The sequence below is a fragment of the Rhea pennata genome, chromosome Z (genome assembly GCF_028389875.1).
Source record: "Rhea pennata isolate bPtePen1 chromosome Z, bPtePen1.pri, whole genome shotgun sequence".
In the NCBI taxonomy this organism is placed as follows: Eukaryota; Metazoa; Chordata; class Aves; order Rheiformes; family Rheidae; genus Rhea; species Rhea pennata.
This window is the reverse complement of record NC_084702.1, coordinates 55,973,480-55,994,337: the sequence shown is the minus strand read 5'-3', so window position 1 is coordinate 55,994,337 and position 20,858 is coordinate 55,973,480. Positions and strand designations below refer to the sequence as shown.

Here is a 20,858-nt window from a genome sequence, read left to right as displayed (position 1 = left end):
TTAGTGGCATATTGACTAAATGCTTAATCCATTATCTGCTAACATGGACTATGGAGTTCTTACTGGAACGTTCCAGTATCAGACAGTTCGTGTGGTACTGACAGGTTCTTTACTCTTGCAAGAATTATACTTAAACAATGCTATGTATTTTGATAGAATTACATTTTTCTGGTGAATGCAGTGCAGAAATTCAGATGCCAACTAGCAGATAAAAAGCACCCCTGAACATCTTTTGGTGGGCACATAAGCCTGCCAAAGGTATAATTAATCAGTTATCTGCAAGATAGGAGAAACACCCAAATGGGCTTCAACAAAAGACATCACTAATGCTGAAGTGAATTAATTCTCCTATTTGGGCAAACTGAGTAATTCCACTTTAAGGAGACTAAATGTATACAGGTTTCTGCAAACAACTATCATATCCCTGCTGCACTGACTTTCTGTCTAGTTTCATTTCCCGTAACTCTCTTACCTCACTAAGTCATGAATTAAACTTAAAATATCACAATTAAGCCAGTATGTTTTCCATTGTTTTACTGAAACTGAAAAAGTAGTCTGTACCAAAATGTACACAATTTAGTAGTAATACAAAATGTTAATTCTGCAAGACAGAATGTCAGTTAAATTCACCAAAATGAACACTGAACCACCATTTATTGCCAGTACAGTGTTACTTTAAATAAGATCACTGAATGAACATAGAAACATAGTAGTTCCAACTTTCCTTAAATAAAATGGTAACTATTAACAATACCTGCAGGAAGATGAACATTCATGATATTTACATGCTATCATAGCATTTAGCATGTAGTATGTCTTCGTGCTTGTACATTAGTTTTATGAGATCATTACAATAATATTAATGTGTTGATGGAATACAAAACAACCCATCATGATTTGTACCAAATTTGCACATTAGAAGAGCACCTTTGCTAGTCACCCCTTTAGAAATGCCACTGCATTCCTGTAAGAAACCCAGCTAGGCCAATCCACTGGTAATTTTCTTTCTAACTGAAAAGAAAATTTAAAGAGCCGCCTCCCCGCCAAAAAAATACCAATAAAATTCCCCAAGCATATTAACAGATTCTGTGATTAGCTAGATAGCATTTAGCAAGCTTCCCAATGGCAAATCAAACCAGAAAAAAACAGGTTTCCTGTATTACATTAAGAACACCTGAGGCTGCTTCACTGGTCCAAATACAGTATTTTAATACAAAACTGTTGCATTAACTTGTCATTTCACTGGATTCCCTTAGTAAATATTTCTCATTAAAAAAATAAAAAAGGACAATGCAAGAGTTTTTCTTAAAATAAATACTCCCCCCTTCAAAAAAAAGTTTAAAAAGGAATTAACACATAGAAAAAATAGTATTAAAGAGCAGTGTGATTTTCTGGCTTTATTTTATCTCAGTTTAAGTAGTGGATACACACTTACTCCGTAGGAGTAAGTGAGAAATACTAAAAAAAAAAAAAAAAAAAAATAGTATGCAAACACTGCACTTCAAGAGATTTCTTTTAAAAGAAGTGTAAACATCTGTCCTTGACTCCTGTTGTCTGAATCCACTCCCATCAAAAGGAGTTTAACAAACTGCATTTACTTAAAGTATTACTGTCTGACACGCAGTCCTTTTTTGGAGTTACTGGTTTCAGAATCTTTTTCTCTACCTGACCAAAACAACAAAACAGTTGAAGACACTGTTTTTTCCTGCTTCAGTAAAGGATTACATTTAATACACTCCATACATCACAAATTTTCCTTAAAAGAATAACCTAAATTGTGGAGTTAAAACATTGAGTGCTGCTTAGCTGAAAAAGCAGCAAATGAAGTACTATAAATAGACTGATGCTTCTATAAAACTAATATGACTCATAAAATCATCTCATAGCCTAAACCTTAAGTTTAAACTGTGAACAAAATTAAAACTGGGAGTTCATAGAAAGTGATTAGGCTTGCCATCACTTTAAAAATATACCTTGCTAACCAGAAAATAGAGATGGCAAGGACCAGTGTATTCTAGCCAAGTTTAGACAATTTTTTTTTTTAAACATACAGAGTACATTTTATCTCTTTTCGTCTTGGTAGTAACTAGGAGTTTACTAGTCAAAATACTCTCAACCTGTAAAAACATAGGACTGACCCTTCAGAAAACCATGAGTAAGAGTAAGAATTCTAAAGCCATATTCAAGACCACTGAGAGGACTTCTTGAGAAGTCCTAAGGAAGGTCAAAGGCATAAGTTGTTTCACTGATTGCAAGTCCATTGATCTTTCAGTTTATCTTCCACAGAAGTAATTGAGCTGAAGGTGATTTTCATTCTAAACTTCTCAGATTACATTAATTCTTCTTGTGCACCTTGTCAGTTTCTAAAACAATTCTTTGTTTCAAAGCTATTTTACTATTCAAGCTGCTTTCTTTGTGCAGGTTCCCTGAAGGTCTTGCAGATTCATTTTTGACCTAAAATAAATAAATAAATAAATAAGATGACCATATTAGGTGACACATTACTATTAACAATTGTTAATATAATTATTATTGAGTCTTCTAGTATGGATGGAAGAAGGGGGAAACAGCAGAGAAAGTTTGCACTTGCCTGTTGTGGATCATGTGGCTTTTGACTAGATGCCCAGCTGCAAGAGCTGCCATTAGTGATAATTCCCCTGCCATCACAGTAGCACATACAATTTTAGCAAGCTGACGGGCATTTTCACCAGGATTATCTTGGCTTGCACCTTGAACCCCTAACATCTGGAGAGAAAAAATAAAATGTTATCCTATAAAACATTTATATTTAGGCTAAATTTAAGTTTTCAAATTATATCCAATTAATTAGCTTTAAATCTCTTTAATAGTAAAAATACTAAGCTTTAAAAATTAGATGCATGAAGATAATTAGGAAATTCTAGAATTTGCATCTCATGGAATTTCTAGAGGACCCTTCCTGACAACATCATTCAGGCACAATATATACAACATGAAAACAAGCTATGATTTAAGAAGGTAAGTGGCTTTAAACTTTCTGCTTTGTACCTGCAGACAGGCCTGCTGTGGGAGCAAGTTGGTGCCTCCACCTACAGTTCCTATTTCTATAGAGGGCATTGTACAGCTGATATACAGGTCTTCATTGGCAGAACCAGTTCGCTCCATCAGAGTGATGCAATTAGAACTGCCCACATTCTGTGCAGCATCCTTTAATTAAAGAAAGCAAAAAAACCCAAAACACTCAAAAAGTGTCCAATACAGAATTAACTGAAGTAAGAAAGGCTGACTTCCTACAGAACAACTTACCTGACCACAAGCAATGTAGATGGCTGTAACAATGTTTGCTGCATGTGCATTGTAGCCACCTATGCTACCAGCCATAGCAGAACCCACCAAGTTTTTGTTTATATTAACTTCAACTATATCTTCTGTAGTAGTCTTCAATACCTAGGCAAAGCAATACACTTTTATTACACATTTCCTTAGGCATCAGTTACAATACTCTTATTTCATGTTAATAAGGCCTCCATAGTATACTTCCACATAGAGTTTGACTCTGTTCTGTATCTACTTTATTTTTGTTCAAAAGAAACCCTTTCAGATACAGACAGTACCTATCAAATAAAAACAGAAAAGTCAGTGCTGAGCATTTGGTTTTCCTTAGAGGTACAGAACTCTAAGGAAAATTAAATTAATTACCTTCTCTCACCTTTTCAAATACTCATTTATCTTCAGTATGAAACATACAAAAAGTGTATGTAAATCTGACACATAACACAAAAGAAAACCCCAATAATTCACCTTGACATGATAGCATCTTTTCTCACAAGTTGCTCCAGGCAGTAAATCTCCTCAATTTTGCTCTAAATACTACAAAACTAAACCAAAGAGTTGTAAAAAAAAAAAAAAAAAAAAGACACTTGAAAATAAACATTCTATTGCATAATAATAGCAAATTAAGTGATATAAATATACCATACTGACTGGATTTTGAAAGTTTCAGGTAAGAGGTTTACACTGAATTTAGTATTAAAATGATCAAAGGGAACAAACATGATACTGCCATAAGAAAAAAAAAAAAAAAAAAACCTAAGAAATTCCAGTACAGTAAGAATGAAATCAGATGATAAACATCTGCACAAGAATCTGATACTGATAAAGATACGAAGTAATTTAGAGAGTTCAATACAGATATGCATGTACATGGTCAGGGAAAAAAAAAAAGCCTAAAGTTACTGAAACTATGATGGCCTCGCCATTATTACTCTGGCATGAAATCTTGGGGTTATAATAGATATTGCTCTGACACTTCCACTGAAGTAGTAGTCAAAAAGGCAAACAATTAGAAAATTAATAGAAAAGAAAATCCAGAAAACATAATTATGCCAGTGTATAAATCCAAGCTACAAACACTTTGAATACTACATCCAACTGTCTCCAGAATTTGGAAAGGATACGCTACAACCAAAAAAGATCCACAGGTGACAAACATGTGCAAAGGTATGCTAAGACAATCTGGTTATTCATGCCTGATACAGAAACTAGCTCACTTCTGTCTGAAAATGAGATAACTAGGAAAGCAGAAGGGGCTCTTTTAGAGAGCTATAGAGTCTTGAGAGGTATAGAAAAAGTTTGTTAATTGTTTCTTTCCATAACTAATTAAGGCATCATCAAATAATATTAACAAAAAGTTCTTCTCACAAGGTGAAACTGAGCTGTGGAATTCTGTTTAGGATATTAATGCTGAAAGTTTGTATCACACACACACACACAAAAAAAAAAGATCGATTGTACGCAAAAACAGCAACTGAGAAAATCTGGGGCAGAAAGTGTGTTGCAAGTATTGTATGTTAAACTCTTCCTCGGATATTGTGTCTTGGCCAATACTGGAGACAAGGTTAACAGGCAAGACACACACACACAGCCAACCCGATCCTACACATAGATTTCTCTTTCACTTGAGCTGGCAAGATTGGCTCTAAGATAGCACTTATGATGTAGGACAAGTTTGCCAGTGACTAGCACCGGCATGGTTATAAATGTTGCATTTAGTCATCATAGAAAGTAAGGTAGTCTTGGAATTAAAGTGAAGCACCTGACTTATCTGTTCTCATTGTAGTACAGGGCAAGTGAACTTTAAAAGAGAATGCCAGGATTGTGCAAGAGACAAGAAATAAATAAAACAATCAGAATGAATAGGTTCTGTCAGACAAAACTCCAAGTGTAAGATCAAACAATAGAATAGTTTTCAAAGGAAAAGTGAGGGATCACATTCATCATAAAATATGTAGCACAGCATCTTAGAAAAGACAGTAAAAAACATCTACTGTTATGATGTGCTCAATAGAAATGACTCATCCTACAACAACAGTCTGAAAATATGCGTAGAAATCATCTCTACATGGAACATACATTTCATATTTATGAAGTAAAGTAAGTTTGTTATCAATTTTGTAAAATATATGCATTTTAAACAAATTAAATAAAGCAAACACTCACTTCTCTGACAACCTTGGCTGGAATCACTGCCTCACAGACAACAGACTTGCCTCTTCCTTCTATCCAATTTATGGCAGCAGGCTTTTTGTCTGTACAGTAGTTACCACTAATAGCTATAACCTGAACATCAGGAAACTCTTCATTCAACCTTGCCAATGCTTTTTCAGTACCCTGTTAAAAGAAACAGATAACATTAAAAACTAGTATCTCATTAGGGTTGTAGAACATTAAGCAAGGACAGCAGAACAGCAAGATTCAATTAAACCTTTAAACTATCAGTTATAGCTGAGAAAAAGTACAGAGTTTTCAGACGGAATCTTAAAGAGGAGCAAATGGTGGTATCATTGCTATTGTTTTCTAACCATTTGCAAATATGGGAATAATAAATTGTAATAAATAAGCCCTTGGTCCTTCCTAGTGTGTATGGACTCTCTAAATAAACTGTACGTGATTGGCCATAAGACAGAGCCTGAACCAAGTGAAACACTACAGGCATGAAAAGGATTCATTTTGGATGAAGTGGGAAGGAGCTTCTATACATTAGGAAGTCAGACAAATTTCAAGTAGACTTAGTGCCTGTGTATGGCCTGATCCTTTATGTAGTTACTCTGAGTAAATGTGACAGGCAGTCAGTATCAAAGTCTTAAGCCGTACAAGGCTTCCCCTCTGTCTCAAACCATGAATCATGCCCAGTTTCTTCTGCATGGCTGCTCTTGCTGCCACTCATCAGATTCCTAATCCTTTCTTCAAAAGGACTGGTAAGCACAGCAACAGATTAATTACTGCTGGATAAAGTCTTTGGCCCAAAGGAACCAAGCAGACAGTCCTACATTATCAAGAATACTCTTTTAAAAAAAGAAACACACAAGAAAAGCTCCCACACAAAGTGACTTTAACCCTTTCTTTTACTGTTCATATCCTGTTTGTGTAAAGCAAACAGTTTTTTCATTTTATAGCACTGGAAACAAATGTGGCTTGCCTGCAAGTCCTATCTCTGTCTTCACATGCCAGGCAGTCACAGATGAGCGGGACACTATTTATTTATTTATTCATGAAACGTATGTTTTTTACAAGATTTAAAGAGACTGGGCCTTACTTTTGAAATCATATTCATTCCCATTGCATCCCCCGTTTTAGACTGAAAACGGATATAAAGATTACGACCAGCCAAGCTGATGAGAAGTTTTTGTAGGCGAGCAAACCTGCAAGAAAATGAAATGATTACTTACAACTTTCAAGGACAGCAAATTATTATAGACGTTTCCATGAACCTCACTTATCTGCATTCTTCTCCCCTCAGTGTGGGAAAATAAATTTTCAGCTATCATGCACATAGTTCTCTCAAGATAAACACTTTCAAACCTTATGTTTCACTGCTCCTGAAAAAAAACAGTGAAACGTTTTGCTGATTCCTTATGTTTTCTAGCCCTGAACTTCATGAAACGTAGAATCCTGAAGTGCTAATGCAAATTCTACCCCGTGAAATTCCACCAAATATCTGACTACCTACTACCAACAAAAAGTGAGGACTTGGAAAATTCTTGCATCTTCTACAGCAGGTAAAGAAAAAAAAAAAGAGGAAAAAAGAAAGGGGGAATTATATTCCGTAACAGCGCAAGCTCCACAGGTCAGAGCTTTATTCATGCAGATTAAAGGCAAACAAAAGTTGGAAAATACTGCTTTTAAACAGCAGCACAAGTGACTGTTGTTGAAAGGCATGCATGTCCTTGGCTGACACTCATAAGATTAGTAAGAAACATAACTCATATGGCAATCTTTCTCTAAAAGTTCACAAATAAGGCAGGTAATTACAAGTCTTGGAAGAAAGTCTTGTGCTTAAAATAACTTTAATACTGTTTTACGTTTCTTAGCCTTTCAGATCTAGCATTAGTTTATCTTATGGTTTCTGAGGCCTTGCATATTAATATCTGAAAACCTAGATTTCAAACTTTAAACTGCTTCTGGCATCTGAAGATCCAAGTGAATGGTATATTTATTTTAAATGCTTAGACAAAATAAAACACACATCGAATACTCTCAATTCCAACTTGTTACTATGATCCAGTCATTTACTGCTTATCATCAGAAAATATTTATTACTAGCCTTGATAGATAACCACAGCAACAATAATAAAAAAAAAAAATGTTTTCTTAGATTCATGCTACATGAGACGGCCAAAGTGAATATGTAATTTCCTAAAGTACAGTATGTAGAAATACAATTGGGAGCTTTTAGGGTCCACAGAAGTCTTGCATCAGAAAATAAGGTCCAAGTAACTATTATACTAACCTACTTGTGCTGTCAAAAGCTTCTTTTATTATCTTAAACCCTTCAGAGCTTTCAAGCCAAACTTTCACTTCCGCAGCCTGGCAAGCAGTGGGGAGCCTTACAACAGGCCCTCGGGTCATCCCATCTGCTAGAATACGACTGCTTGCTCCTCCACCAAGCTAAAATCAAAACAGAAATAAAGCAAGATTACCAAAACTGAATTTTAGATTTTAGGAAACCAAAAACATGCCTCAAATCCTCCCCACCTCCTAAAAAAGGCATATAAAATGTTTTATATTATAGAAAATGTTTAAGCTGATCAAGCAATTTAACAGGGAGTCTTCTTTCTAGAAGTTACTTACACATATTGCTCTACAACCTCTATTTGTGCTTGCCACAAGACATCCTTCTGTTGTTGCCATTGGAACTTGAAACTCTTTGTTATCCAAGAACAGTGGCCCTGCTACGCCTACAGGAATAGGCATATATCCAATCACGTTTTCACAGCAAGCTCCCATAACCTTACAAGAATACAAAAGGTGTTAAGATTATATAGTATGCTATCGTGGTACATATATGTGAACACAAAAAGCTGTCTTAGCGAAAAACCCACAACTCTACCCATGAGGCAACTTTCACCTCAACACATTATAGCTTTAAGTTCCTTCTACTATGACCAACTCATCAATAAAATCCAATACTTCATAACAAAAATCATACAAAATTCTGTACGATTATCAAACTTCAAGTATGAGTAAACTGTTCTAATTTGCGTCAGCTATTTATAGCTAGACCTATCAACAGCTACTTCTGTTAAAGATCTATTTGACAGATCTGTTGAATCTTATTAAGTCTTAAATACTATTAAAACAATTTTAACTTAATACTGTAAAATGAATTTTAAGTAAGCTTCCATTTTAACTTGAGCTAAAACTTTCACTCAACTGACGGAAGACTTAGTGTTAGCAGAATCCCACGTCTATGAGATAAGGCAATTGCATACCTTGGTAGGAAATTGTTCTTTTGGTTAAGCTGCAAAATTTTTGTTTAAAAGCAATCCAAAGCAATACTCAATAGTACTTTGCATTTGCAATTTTAACAGCAGTTTTGACCAAGCTTATTGCTCATTCATCTGTCTGCTTGAAGTGATGTATATATCTCATACATTTGGAAAATGGTTTTACATTGAACTCTGCTCGTCTGCCTTCTACTCACCAAAGAGTAATTGTAATTCCTATAAGGAAGATACTGCAAAGATGAAGGTTCGGGGAGTTTCTTAGATAACATCTGTCGACGAATGGACACACCACGCTCCTGAGTTTCCATCAAGGTTTCCAGTTTGTATGCAGGAATATGCTTAGCATTAACTAAGCTGATAACCTCAGCATCAGTGAGGAATTTTGCTCCCTTCTGGAAATGTAAAGGGTGAGGGAAAAAAAAAAAAAAAAGAGCAGACATTGTCTTGGTGAAAATAGTTTGGAATGTGGAATGTTTCCAAATGAAAAAGGGTAGCAACTTTACTTTGAGCATTATCAGATTATATCCAAAGGAGCTAACTGTCAGTGTGAGGTTTCATAGCAGGCAAGAACATGGCAAAAGGCCTTTCATTCAAACACCCACTCATGTGCATGATTTACAGTAAAGCTTGAATTACTTGGTATGTCATGAATGAAGGTAGAAGCTGCCTTTTTGCCCCTCTCTTATATTGGGAGTAAAGGTGGAAGACTCATAATGAAATATTATTTATAACTTGAGAAAAAACAGACAAATGTACACTTTCTATCTGTAGTAAAAAAAGTAACAGAAGCAGAAACTGACTGAAGCAGAAATGTCTAAAAGGCGTAGAGGTTTTTGTATTGAAAGAGAAGACTAGTCTAGGGTTCTATGCCATAATATTTACACACTCACCTAGTTATAAAAGCTCTATAGCTCTCTGAAGTAAGACACCACAATCAATAGGATCATTTAAACACTAGAAAGTGATTTTTAAGAGCTCTTAATTAGAAGTTACAGCGGAGGTTAAAAAAATTTTTCCCATACCTCTGCATTTCCAAGTATACGAACACATTCCTCAATAGAACGTGGTTCTTTAGGTAATTCAAGTTCTTCCTCTTTTCTATTAAGGATTGCAGAAGTTTCCACAGGGTTGCAACTGCCAACTACAAACGTAGCCCTGGTTGAAGACTCTGTTAATAGAGGTTTTATGACTTCAGCTGCATAAAAACAAATCAAAATGAACTTCAGTTTACAAAAATCTTAAGTTTTGGTTCTAAATACAACATGCTGCACAGAATTCACTATTTGATATAAATATTTGAGAGTAAGTTCAGACTTTACAATGCTCAAAATTACCATTTCCATCTTTAGCAATTAAAGTTTCTTCTGCTGTGTTAGATTTCTGATTGTTTTGCAGAATTCCAGATTGTTTCCTGCAACAATTCTCGGGGACCTTTTTCTGAACCATCATCGGAGATGTTATGGGATTCTTCAGCGAGAGCGTGGATTCAGTCTCTGTTTGTTCAAAGAAAATGTATTTCACAGCAAGAAGAAGGGCTAATCCAAGAGTGATTACTTGCTCAATATCCATACTGGTCATTCTTAAAGAAAAAGAGGAGGAGGAAAAAAGAAATAAATACACAGGATATGTAATCTAATAGTTTATAACAACATTCTAACATCCTTTTGCTTTAGAAAGCGTAAGAGTTTGATCATAATTTTTCAGTTACTAAGATTCTAGTCAAATGATGTTTTATAACAATATCAGAATATTCAGGTGTCCTAGACTGGAATACAGAAATCATTCTTTGTATTAACACTGTAATAAGTTTCAGTCATCCCTAAACTTTTATTTAATCCTAGGGGAAAAAAAAAAAAAAAAAGAAAAAGAGCACGCGAGCAATCCCAGTGAGAGAAGTTACTGGAAAATATTCACTATTGAACAGTTAGGTCAAATTCATTTAACACCGATCTCCAAATTATGAAGCAGAAAGTCAGTTATTACCCTCTGCCAATCACAACTACCAAGATGTAAGTTAAGCTGGTAGGAAGGGGAAAAAAGCTAAGAGAAACAGTGCTGTGTTTTCTGAAGTAATGTAGAATCACAATTTCCACTTCAGTAGAGCTGTGGGCCAATAGCATGTTTTAGTTGCACTCTTATCTTCAGGAAAAAAAAAACTACAAGAAAAAAGAATGACTTGGACCATCTCTTGCACTTGTGTGAGAAGGGTCAGAAATTCTGCACCAATTGACTCCTGTGCTGTCACAGAACTTATTTTCCAGTCTGGTCTGAAATGTGCCAATGCTATCAGGAAAAGACAGTATTATGATGCATCCAGAACAGCTGGTTCCTGACCATGATCATACTATTTTAAGAAGATCATAAGAATGGCATACTACTGAAATACTTCTTATTATATGTCATCTCAGGCTCTAAGGAATCCTACAGCAGCCAGAGCTGCTGGTTTGCAACAGCATTGTACCTGAAGATCATCACTGGCAGCAATGGAGAATACACCATAATCAATGAAATGCATTTCTCTTCTGTGAAGGCACCTACCGAGAAAGATAGAACTGCCATAATGAAACATTAGGTTCAATTCTCTTTGGTGCGTTCTCATCCAATCCCACTGAGTTTTCTACAGTAGCGTTTTGAGCAGCTGGTTCTGCTATCCAGCGACTGTGGGCATGAACAAGAACCAAACCTAGTGACTGTATTAAAAAAAAAAAAAACAAATAGAAAACAATCATTAAGTTTTTAACTGTAACTAGGCATCGAATGTACTGAGATTAAACACTTTACTTTAAAATTTTTTTACATAACTCAGAAGTCTAATACAGATGTTCCACACTTCTTGTCAACATCATTTTCAGGCTGTATATTCATTTACATACATAAACTTTTGCTGGTTCCATACAGAAGCAAGTGTTTCACACAATTTGAAACTTGGCTAATACAACCAGAAGTCATTTGGGCAAGAGGGAGACTATCAGACAAAACAAATAAGCCAAACAGAAAGATCTCCAAGACACTAAACTTTCACCAATTTCATGAAAACCAGCAACACACAGGAGACAGGAACCCCACCCTATCATGGTCCTGAGTGAAGAGAAGACTGCAATGTTAGCTCATCACATTTTCTTTAGCTTTTCTGGCTTATAGGACTAGTAGCTTTGAACCAGCCCCAGCACACCCTTCTTCTTGCTCAAGTAATAGAAGGAGAAAGCTGAGGGTACTGTACAGGAGAACGGGAGAGAATTAGGGCATGTGAGGTCATGACAGCATTGTGAGCATAAATGGCATATGCAGGAAGACTTTAGAGAGGATGTTAGAATTAGCAAGATGGGCAAGAGTACTAGGATGCAGGATTCAAGTCTACAGGAAACAAAACCTTTATTCACTGTGCGTATTACATAAATATAGATGAAAAAAGTCACAAACCATGATCATTTTGACCCGCTGTGTTACAGGGTTCGGTTTATTTTCTTCTTCTTCCAGAACACGAGCAAAATGACTGAGCTGCCATATAGGACGCCCTTCACGACTCTCTCGAGAAAGCTGCAAAGACAGCAATTTAAAAATAGATCCTGTTCAGTACATGTTAAGAAACACAACAATAAACAAGCTTCAACATTTTCTTTTTCTTTTTTTTTTTTCTTTTTTTTTTTTTTTTTAATTAAGACTTTATCAACAAGACAGTGAACCTACAGTAAACTTTAAATAGTGAAAGGCCCTGGAGAGCTATTAGCTTGAAGTATGATTTGTTTACTCTCAGTTAGATCAAAACCCACACTATTGACTGAGACTGACAATGGGTAACAAATTATTGTCCATCAATTGAGCCACTTTAACTTTTCTGGTGCATGTCTCCTTGTCTGCTTCAACAGAAAGACAAACATGCTGGCATACACCTTAATGAAGAAATGTACATGGTTTGAACACTAAGCTGGATGCTCTTTTGAAGTTGGTCTTACCTCTAATACTAAGGACACGCAAGCTGGGAAGAAGGTCATGAAGACAAAGTAGTTGGCAAGAACAGACATACAGCCAAAGCAGCACATAATTTCAAGTTGTCGTACCCCTACATTAAAAATAAATAGATAAATAAAAATAAATCAAAAAAAAAGAAACATTTGAATATGCAACAGGCTTTCTATGTATTTCAAGTGTTGCGAAATTAAGAAACCATTATATTGACACTGCAGATTTATTGCAAAATGAATAGGACTAAACATGCTTGGTTTTCATTACTTATTTTAATACATAGTTAAAAATATAAGCTATTTAGGAAAGTAAATAGATAGTTAAACAGATTGAGTCACTCCACTCCCACAGATAACATCTATCATTTGAAACCCTGAATATCTCAAAGCCTTTCAAAGGTCTTTTTTACCTGGAAAGGTTTAGACCCTCAGACTTTAACCACTCACCTGACATAGTACCTACACCAATAACTAGGCATTCCACAAGGGCATCCAGTGTAAACGTAGGGCCTAAAATTGCCATTCCACGTGAAATATTTTCTCTTACTTCATCCTTAAAAAATGAGATTTCTGCATGTTAGCATAAAGACATAAAGAAAAATGCACAAACATTCGGTTCTTGGAGAAGTGGATTCTATGATGAAAACTATGAAATAAAAACATGAAACTATGTTAAGGAGACTGGTTTCAAATTTGTTTCTGATATTCCTTTCAAGTCTCTTTCTAACATGGCAAAAAAGGAGTCAGCCCTCAGAGTACATAACATGGATTGCTTCTTCATAAGGTGTGCAGATACTGTGTTTAGTAAACTCACTACAGTGGTAAGACTCTATAAAACACTTTGAAATATAATAGTTGGGTGAACTGAAATGACTAACGCATATATTCTTTCACAATAATTAATTTCTCAACAGTCTTTATTTATACCACAAGATTATTTAATGATGAAAAACTATTTTTGGCTGATGAGTAGTCTAAGCCCCTACAAAAATCAATTGGCATAGACTTTAATTAAGCTTTAAGCTCTAAACTTTAAGATATAGACGTATGTGCATGTGTGCACGCACAGTTTTTTTTTTTTTTTAGCATAAATCGACACTTACATCACAGCATCTCAAAAGTTTTGGGAACCACATATCCATATCCTAACTTTATTTTTATCTTGCTCTCTAGACTCAGCTGACAGAAATGTACATAAGAAGAAATGTACATATATAATAGTTGCACTTATTACAATCTATTACCCTGTACAGTATTTATAGGTATAAAGTAATTTAGTTCAAGATACTTTATTTTAGAACTTCATATATTAGGAAATAATGATTCTTATGTATCATAGGCTAAGTTTACTGTTAATCCTTCATATTGTACTATGTGAATTACATCAGAGCATGAATGTGTCTATATACACATACGCACATGTCATTGTTCCACTAAGTTTTTCTCTAGAAATATGCTTTTCCCTGCACCTGCACTGTAACATTAGGAACAGTATGTAAATCAAAATCTAAGCCCTACAAATATGCTTTCCTATTTCTGTAACTGCTCTAACGAAGACTTTGGTAAAGGAATTCTAGCTGCCTTAAACAGCAATGCTTGCAGTTCTTCCACAGAAGCTGATGTCCCATAAGTATTCATACATACAACTAATTTAGCTAAAAGATAATACAGAATATCTAGACTAAAGCTAATTCTTTTTATATATTACTATTATAGCGGTCACTCGTATGTTTCTCCATCTGAGGTATGTTCACATTTTAAATTCAAAAGCTGCATTATGAAACAAAATAAAAAGAACAAAAACACTGACCTGTGAGTTGGAACTAAGTGCAAATTTGGCTAATGCACTCGCTCTTGAAAGATCAATAAGAAGCAGGAAGAATGGTAAAGCTTCACTGAAATAAGAGGAACATTTTTAAGAATAAATTCAAGGTTTATTGTATAGGAAAACATTTCAAACAAGAAATACAGAATAAGCATCCATTACTTACTTTAAACCTGTCAATTCTTTATCCAAAAAGTGAATTACCACTGTACTAAAGACAAAACTTGAGAAGATTGTGAAAAGGCCAGCAATACCTTAAGGAAAAAAAAATACATAAAAATAATACCTTTAAGCTCACTTCTGAAGCAAATAAATCGGTAATTCTCATCTTTCATATTACATGCAAAAAGGCCGAGATACAAACTGATGTGAACACTGTTTTTACATGGATATTTAAAATCATGCTGCATTCAAATTAATATTCTGAGAAATAAAAGCTAAAAATCTCTCACTTCTTATCAGCAAGAATAAAAATTGGCTTAAACCATTTCACATAATAAATGGTTATTTCAAGAACTGTATTTCCAGTCTTTATAAAATCCTATGTAATCTCTCATAAAAAAGAATTGCTGTCGTCTATGCAGAACCCCAATATTTATCAGGCTGTCTACCAAAGAAATAAAATAAGCCAATCCTGTATGTTAGTATTAACATTCTAGCATTTATTCATTACCAGATTTATTAAAAATACAATTCAAATGTGTAAAGCAAATAGAAAAATCAGATACGCTACCTAAAATGTACTTTGACCCAAGTTGCCTCAGGTTCTGAAACTGGAAGTATATGTAAAGGATTGCTATACAGCGGGTGATTGTCAGGATTATGATGTCGCTGCTCAGAACATCCTGTTCAAATTACAAAGGGCTTTAGTTAGCTTTTACATTAGGAACTTCAGTAACAAGATTTAAACTGTGAAGCTGCACAAAAATGAAATTCTGCAAGAAAATAAGCATCACTGTTAGCCTCCCTTTTTAAGAAATAAAATATTGCGAACAATATTAATATCAAAATCCTTCCTGTTCACTAGATATCCAGCAACCAAATACTCTAATTAAAACCTCCTGTAGCTCACTACCATTTGCATACAGCTTTACTATCCAGCATGGGAAAAGTAGGCAATAAAGAAAGGAATTTCTGTGCAACTGTTTTGTTTTTAATACATAACAGCCTGTTCTTATTGTATAAGAAGCCCTATATTTTAAGAGGCATTTCAGGATCCATCAATTAAAAACAAGTATTATAACATGAATTTAAATTCTTACTTCTTCAAGTTTTGGGCACTCATAATTCCAGCCACAGATCTTATCATTTCCAGTGAACATCTTCATGGACATCATACAGATGGTGAGAGTCACTGTTCCAACAATAACTTCCCATGGATGAGAGGCTACAAAAAGGCCATGCATTCGAAACAGCCTGGACAACATTTTCAGGATTGTTTTTCTAAACCTAGAAAACCTGCAATAGAAGAATGTTTTGTATAAGCAAGCAGAAGAATTTGGGGAATAAAGAACAGAATTTTAGAATTTCATGCAAGTCACTGCTCAAAATCTGTTTTGTTGCAAACAAACACAGTTAAGTAACAGATGAGTAAGGAATCACACCTTCATCTGTTTACTTTCCATTTATAAGCATACTTATTTCTAATCTTCTGAAATAGATTATCATCTGCTCTCCTGCCTTCTCAAACCACAAGTTTTCACCTCTCCCATAATTCCTACATCCCCCTTGTTTCTTTAGAAAGGATTTTTTATTAGTATCTCAAAGTCCCAAACAGAAGTTAACTCTCCTCTCCAGCAGTGCTGGCAGCTCTTAGCATCCACTACTGCCACACAATTTTGATACCATTTTTACTCCAACTTACTGTTTTGCACCATCTCTCAATATAAGCTTTCACTGAATCCTATTTCTTTACTCAGTCCTCCTACTCAGATCATGATTAACTTTATCTATATAAATTACCAACACACCATGCGCTTCAATGGCAGTAACATCAATGTTATCTTTGTCTTATTGTGTATCCTCTACTTCCTGCTAAATATTCTTTAGTCATTCAGGTTAATCACATTCAAGACAGTTGTTCTTCCTTCACCTCAAAAATATGAATCTTTCTCACATACAGCATTCGGCCTACAGTTCTTTGGCACCTGTAACTAATTCCCAAGTTACTGATGCATTTCATCATCCCTCTATGCTTTTAATAGACAATAAGCACTCAGCAGAAGCTCTCACACCTTTTCCTCATGAAACTGGTAACATGAATGTTCTGTACATGGTTCAGTTACAAGAACTACACACTGGTTTATCTGCTCTGTGTTGTACTTTTAGACTCTAAACTCATCAAGGATGTTTAATCATGTTCTATAGTATAGAAATAATGTGCCATAAAATTCTCTTAAATATATTAGTACTGAGATTTGTTTCTTTCTCATTGCCTAATCAATTGCATACTTGCATAATCAAAAACCTCTAAAGCTCTACAATGAGTTTTAGATATATAACTATACCTTAAAGCAAAAATTAAAGATATTTAAATAATAACCTGACTTTATAGAGACTATATGTTCGTTATTTACATACAAACCTAGTACTAGACTCCCATAGGGGCTGGAAGCCTCTACACATTATCACATCTAGGAGAATAAAAATCTCTTTTTGTTATCTTAAAACCTAGTGAATAGGTTGTTTCCCTTTAAGACAACTGTCTTTCCAGTATTATTCCTTTTGCTTGGACATAACAAATGATACTGTCATTCAATGGAGAAAATAACTCAGAGGAATAATGAATCTGTGCAGTGTTTCCTGAAGAATCACCTTCAGTGACAGAATGCTTTCCTACCATTGCCAGTCTTAATAATACAGTCATAAGTAGCACCAATATATTTTTCTTGATCCTTCCACAATGAAGGTGTGGCAGTATTTTTGTGATTTATGGGAATACTGAAACCATTTGGGGAAACACCATGGACTGGCTTTCCCAGGAACAAATTCTTTCATTCCCTGGCAGAAAGCTTTATTTCTTCCTTTTCCCTCCTCCCCCAAAGTCCTTTAAAGTCAACATTACCCTTTGCTTTTCTCTGTACAATAACACATATACTGCTTTGTAAATTTATGCTCTTGCAAGATTTCTGTTCCACAGTGGTACTATGGACTTTTCTTCAGCAGCACACAGGGAATATTTTAATTCTAAAATAAAACACAACCAGAGAAATGTCTCGGTGCCAAAGATTCTGAAACAAAATAAAGGATAGAAAAGGCTTGGCGATAGCCTATGGATATAAATTACTAATGTGTTTATTCCAGAAAAATCAGAATTTACCACATGACTATGCAAAGTCCTGCCAGCTCTAAAATTAATAATTCAATGCTTAGGATTTCAACTATCAGAATTTTATTTTGGTAGATAACAAACTGATATTAGATTCAGAAAGATTCCAAACATCTTTCCTCAAATATATCTATAAGCAACACAAACAGAAAACCTGTGTTAATAAGTAAAATAGCTTCACAAAAATCCATGAGGGAAAATGCATTAATTTGACTATGAAAGTAACCACCTATAATGCCTATTATCAGCCAACATTTTATAATTAACTGCTAGTATCAGTATATAAAAATATAGGATGCCTCACTGCTAATCCTGGGCTCCAATAACTGGCAACAACTCCTAACCTAAAAACATCTTTTAAACCTTCATGCTTAACAAGCCTTATTTTATTTTGCCATATAGCTGACATTATAAAAAAATCTTAAAGAAAGACTTCATACACAGATCTTGTATACATAGGGCACTACTGAGTAGTGTTTAAAACAAAACAAAACACATACGATGGGCTCACATTCCTAATTGTTAATATTTTCCTGACTTATAGCTTAACCTGACTTATAGTTTGAAATTAGCAAAATGTATCTTTAAAAATAAAGCTAAAGTTTATCATTAACATTGTTTTGTTAAATTCCAAAATGGTAGTTCCAAAGACACGTCTCGTAAATCTCATCCATTTCCTACCTGCCTTCCTTGTTCAATCAAAAATTGACAGGAAAATATTAAGCAAAGCAAAGCATAAAAAGCAAACTAGATCTGTTGTATGTAATCGTTTACACCACTGATCTATCCCTTAGCTGTAGAACTATTCAGCTTAAACACCTAAGATCTGCCAGCCAGGTCTCACCTCAGAGCAGCTCTCTGCAATACCATTTATAACACCAGCACAGCTTTCCCATCCCGTGTTGCCTGACTCAGCAATAGCCACAGCATTACAAAGGAACCGAGGGGCAAAAATCAGCGGGCGAAACCCTGTCCGGAGCTCCCCCGAAAGAAACCCGGCGCACGGCACGGACACCTCAAACCGCCACGCCGAGCTGCGCGCCGGGAAGGAGACTCTCCCCTCCCCTCCCCTCCCCGCTCCCTCGGCTCCACCCCAGCGGCACCGCCACCCCCACGCAAGGGCGGGGGCAGCCCTGCGCCGGGGCCGGCGCCGCGCCGCCCGCAGCCGCCCCCACGCACCCCCCGGCGCGGCGGCCCCGCGGCGGGCAGCGCAGCGGGGGGGGGGGGGGGGGGAGGGAGGCTGCTGCTGCCGCGGCTGCCACGGAAAAGGCCCCGGGACACCGGCTCCGACCTGCCCCGCTCGCCCCGAGGGCGACGGGCGAAGCGGGCGCGGGGCCGGCGCCGCCGCCGCGCCGGGGGCAGCGGAGAGGACGGTGACGGCCCGCTCCTCCCCCCACTGTTTCCGCGGAAACGGGAAGCGCCGCGCCCCGCTCAGAGCCGCCCGCCGCCACCCAGGACCCGTGTCGCAATGGCGGGTGCCCTCAACGCGGCCGCGGACCCCGGCCCCCCGGCCCGGCCCGGCCCGGCGCAGCGCCCCGCCGCAGCGCCTCGCCGCAGCGGCCCGGAGCCCGCCCCGGCGCTCGCGCGGCGCCGCGGCTGACAGGCGGTACCTTCCTCCTCCTTCCCGCCGCGCCGCGCCGCAGACTGACGCGGCCGCTCCTTCCCGGGCAAGGACACCCGGGGCGCGACACTCCAGCCGCCGCCATCGCCCGATCGCGCAGCCAATGGCGAGGACCCAACACGCCCCGCCCAGGGCGCGTCACTCGCTGCGTCGCCGGGGCAACCGCCCGGCGAACGCCGCACAGCTCGAGGATTGATCAGGAGGGGGGAACACGCCATCTCGCCATGGGCTGCCCGCCAATAGGCGGCCGCGCTCCCCTCGCCGTGTTTTCTGATTGGGCAGCAGGGTGCGACTTATTTCCATATGCTGATGGGCAGACAGCCCCGCGACGGCCCAGGTGTGCTGCGGCCAGGGCGCCCCCACGCACCTGGAGCCCCCGCTCGCTGCTCAGCGGGGCACCGGCCCGGCCCTGCCTCACCTCGTGCGGGCAGCTTAGCGTCCGGGTACTTCTGGGCAAGCCAAAGGGAGGGAGCGAGGGGGGACACGGCATGGCAACAGTTTTTATGCTTTTATTGTTCCAGGGCATCATTTGCACACGGGTGATGTAAAAACCCACCTACCCTGTGCCTTGCAGTTACCAGGTGGGTGCGCTTGGTACCGGCTCGTTAAAAATGCCATCCACTATGATTTGCAGCTTGTAGAAAGGAGTAGGGTCTCTTGATGTTCAAAAGAGCTACAATATACTTGCATTTCTGGCTTTTGGCCAACCTTTTTTTTTTTTTTTTTTTTTTTTTTTTTTTTTTTTTAGCTATGCACACAGATACTTTTGGCATGTGAAGTACAGGGGGCTCTCTGGTCTCTGTGAGTGTTGCCCACCATGTAATAGATGCAATATACTGTTCTTAATTACAATTAATTGTTCCCACTTTGTGTAGCCAGTTTGTGTCACCAGGTCTGAGCAAGTTCTAGGCAAACAAGTTTTAAATACAAACAAAATAAAATCTGCCAGGATTTCACTGAAGATAACTTATACTCCAGCTTTTTCAAAACTGCTTCTTACATGGGCCATTTCATTTAGAAATATTTCAAGTACCTTCACATGGCACCATGTTGTAGAATGTAAATGTAATCCTCCAAAGATGAACTGATTAAAGTAAGTTCCCAGAGAGCTCCAGCAAAGAACATGTTATCATTGACAATTTTTTTTCTTGCCAGCTCAGTCATTTAATGTGTACTCTTCATTCTTACATCTTCAAAGTGACATATCTAATCCTGATGACTTGCTGCTGTTTTTTTCTGCTAGTTTCCTTCTCCGCACTCATCTTCTCAAGTATCTCTTTATCACCTGAAAAGAGTAAAATATTCCCAGTCAAGTTTTCTGCAGTAATTTGATGATATGCACAGCAATTGCTGTAAT

General features: G+C 37.4%; 1 protein-coding gene across 3 annotated transcripts; it reads right to left on the bottom strand.

Moving 5' to 3' along the window:
* Window positions 1-519: 519 nt before the first annotated feature.
* On the bottom strand, window positions 520-19,585 carry HMGCR (3-hydroxy-3-methylglutaryl-CoA reductase). 3 transcript variants are annotated; one of them, XM_062600075.1, is made up of 20 exons: window positions 19,491-19,585; window positions 15,815-16,010; window positions 15,286-15,397; window positions 14,719-14,806; window positions 14,538-14,622; window positions 13,175-13,280; window positions 12,719-12,825; window positions 12,186-12,302; window positions 11,304-11,455; window positions 10,100-10,344; window positions 9,788-9,960; window positions 8,963-9,157; window positions 8,110-8,268; window positions 7,769-7,926; window positions 6,575-6,680; window positions 5,479-5,649; window positions 3,286-3,426; window positions 3,028-3,186; window positions 2,591-2,745; window positions 520-2,454 (listed from the first exon to the last, which is right to left on the bottom strand). In XM_062600075.1, exons 2-20 carry the CDS (start codon window positions 15,977-15,979, stop codon window positions 2,400-2,402), a joined length of 2,649 nt encoding a protein of 882 aa, XP_062456059.1. In that variant the 5' UTR covers window positions 15,980-16,010; window positions 19,491-19,585; the 3' UTR covers window positions 520-2,399. The 3 variants fall into 3 exon arrangements, with proteins under 3 accessions (XP_062456059.1, XP_062456057.1, XP_062456058.1); XM_062600073.1 differs by lacking the exon at window positions 19,491-19,585 and adding an exon at window positions 18,725-18,774; XM_062600074.1 differs by lacking the exon at window positions 19,491-19,585 and adding an exon at window positions 18,725-18,774 and having other exon boundaries at window positions 9,788-9,933.
* Between the last annotated feature and the right edge of the window lie 1,273 nt (window positions 19,586-20,858).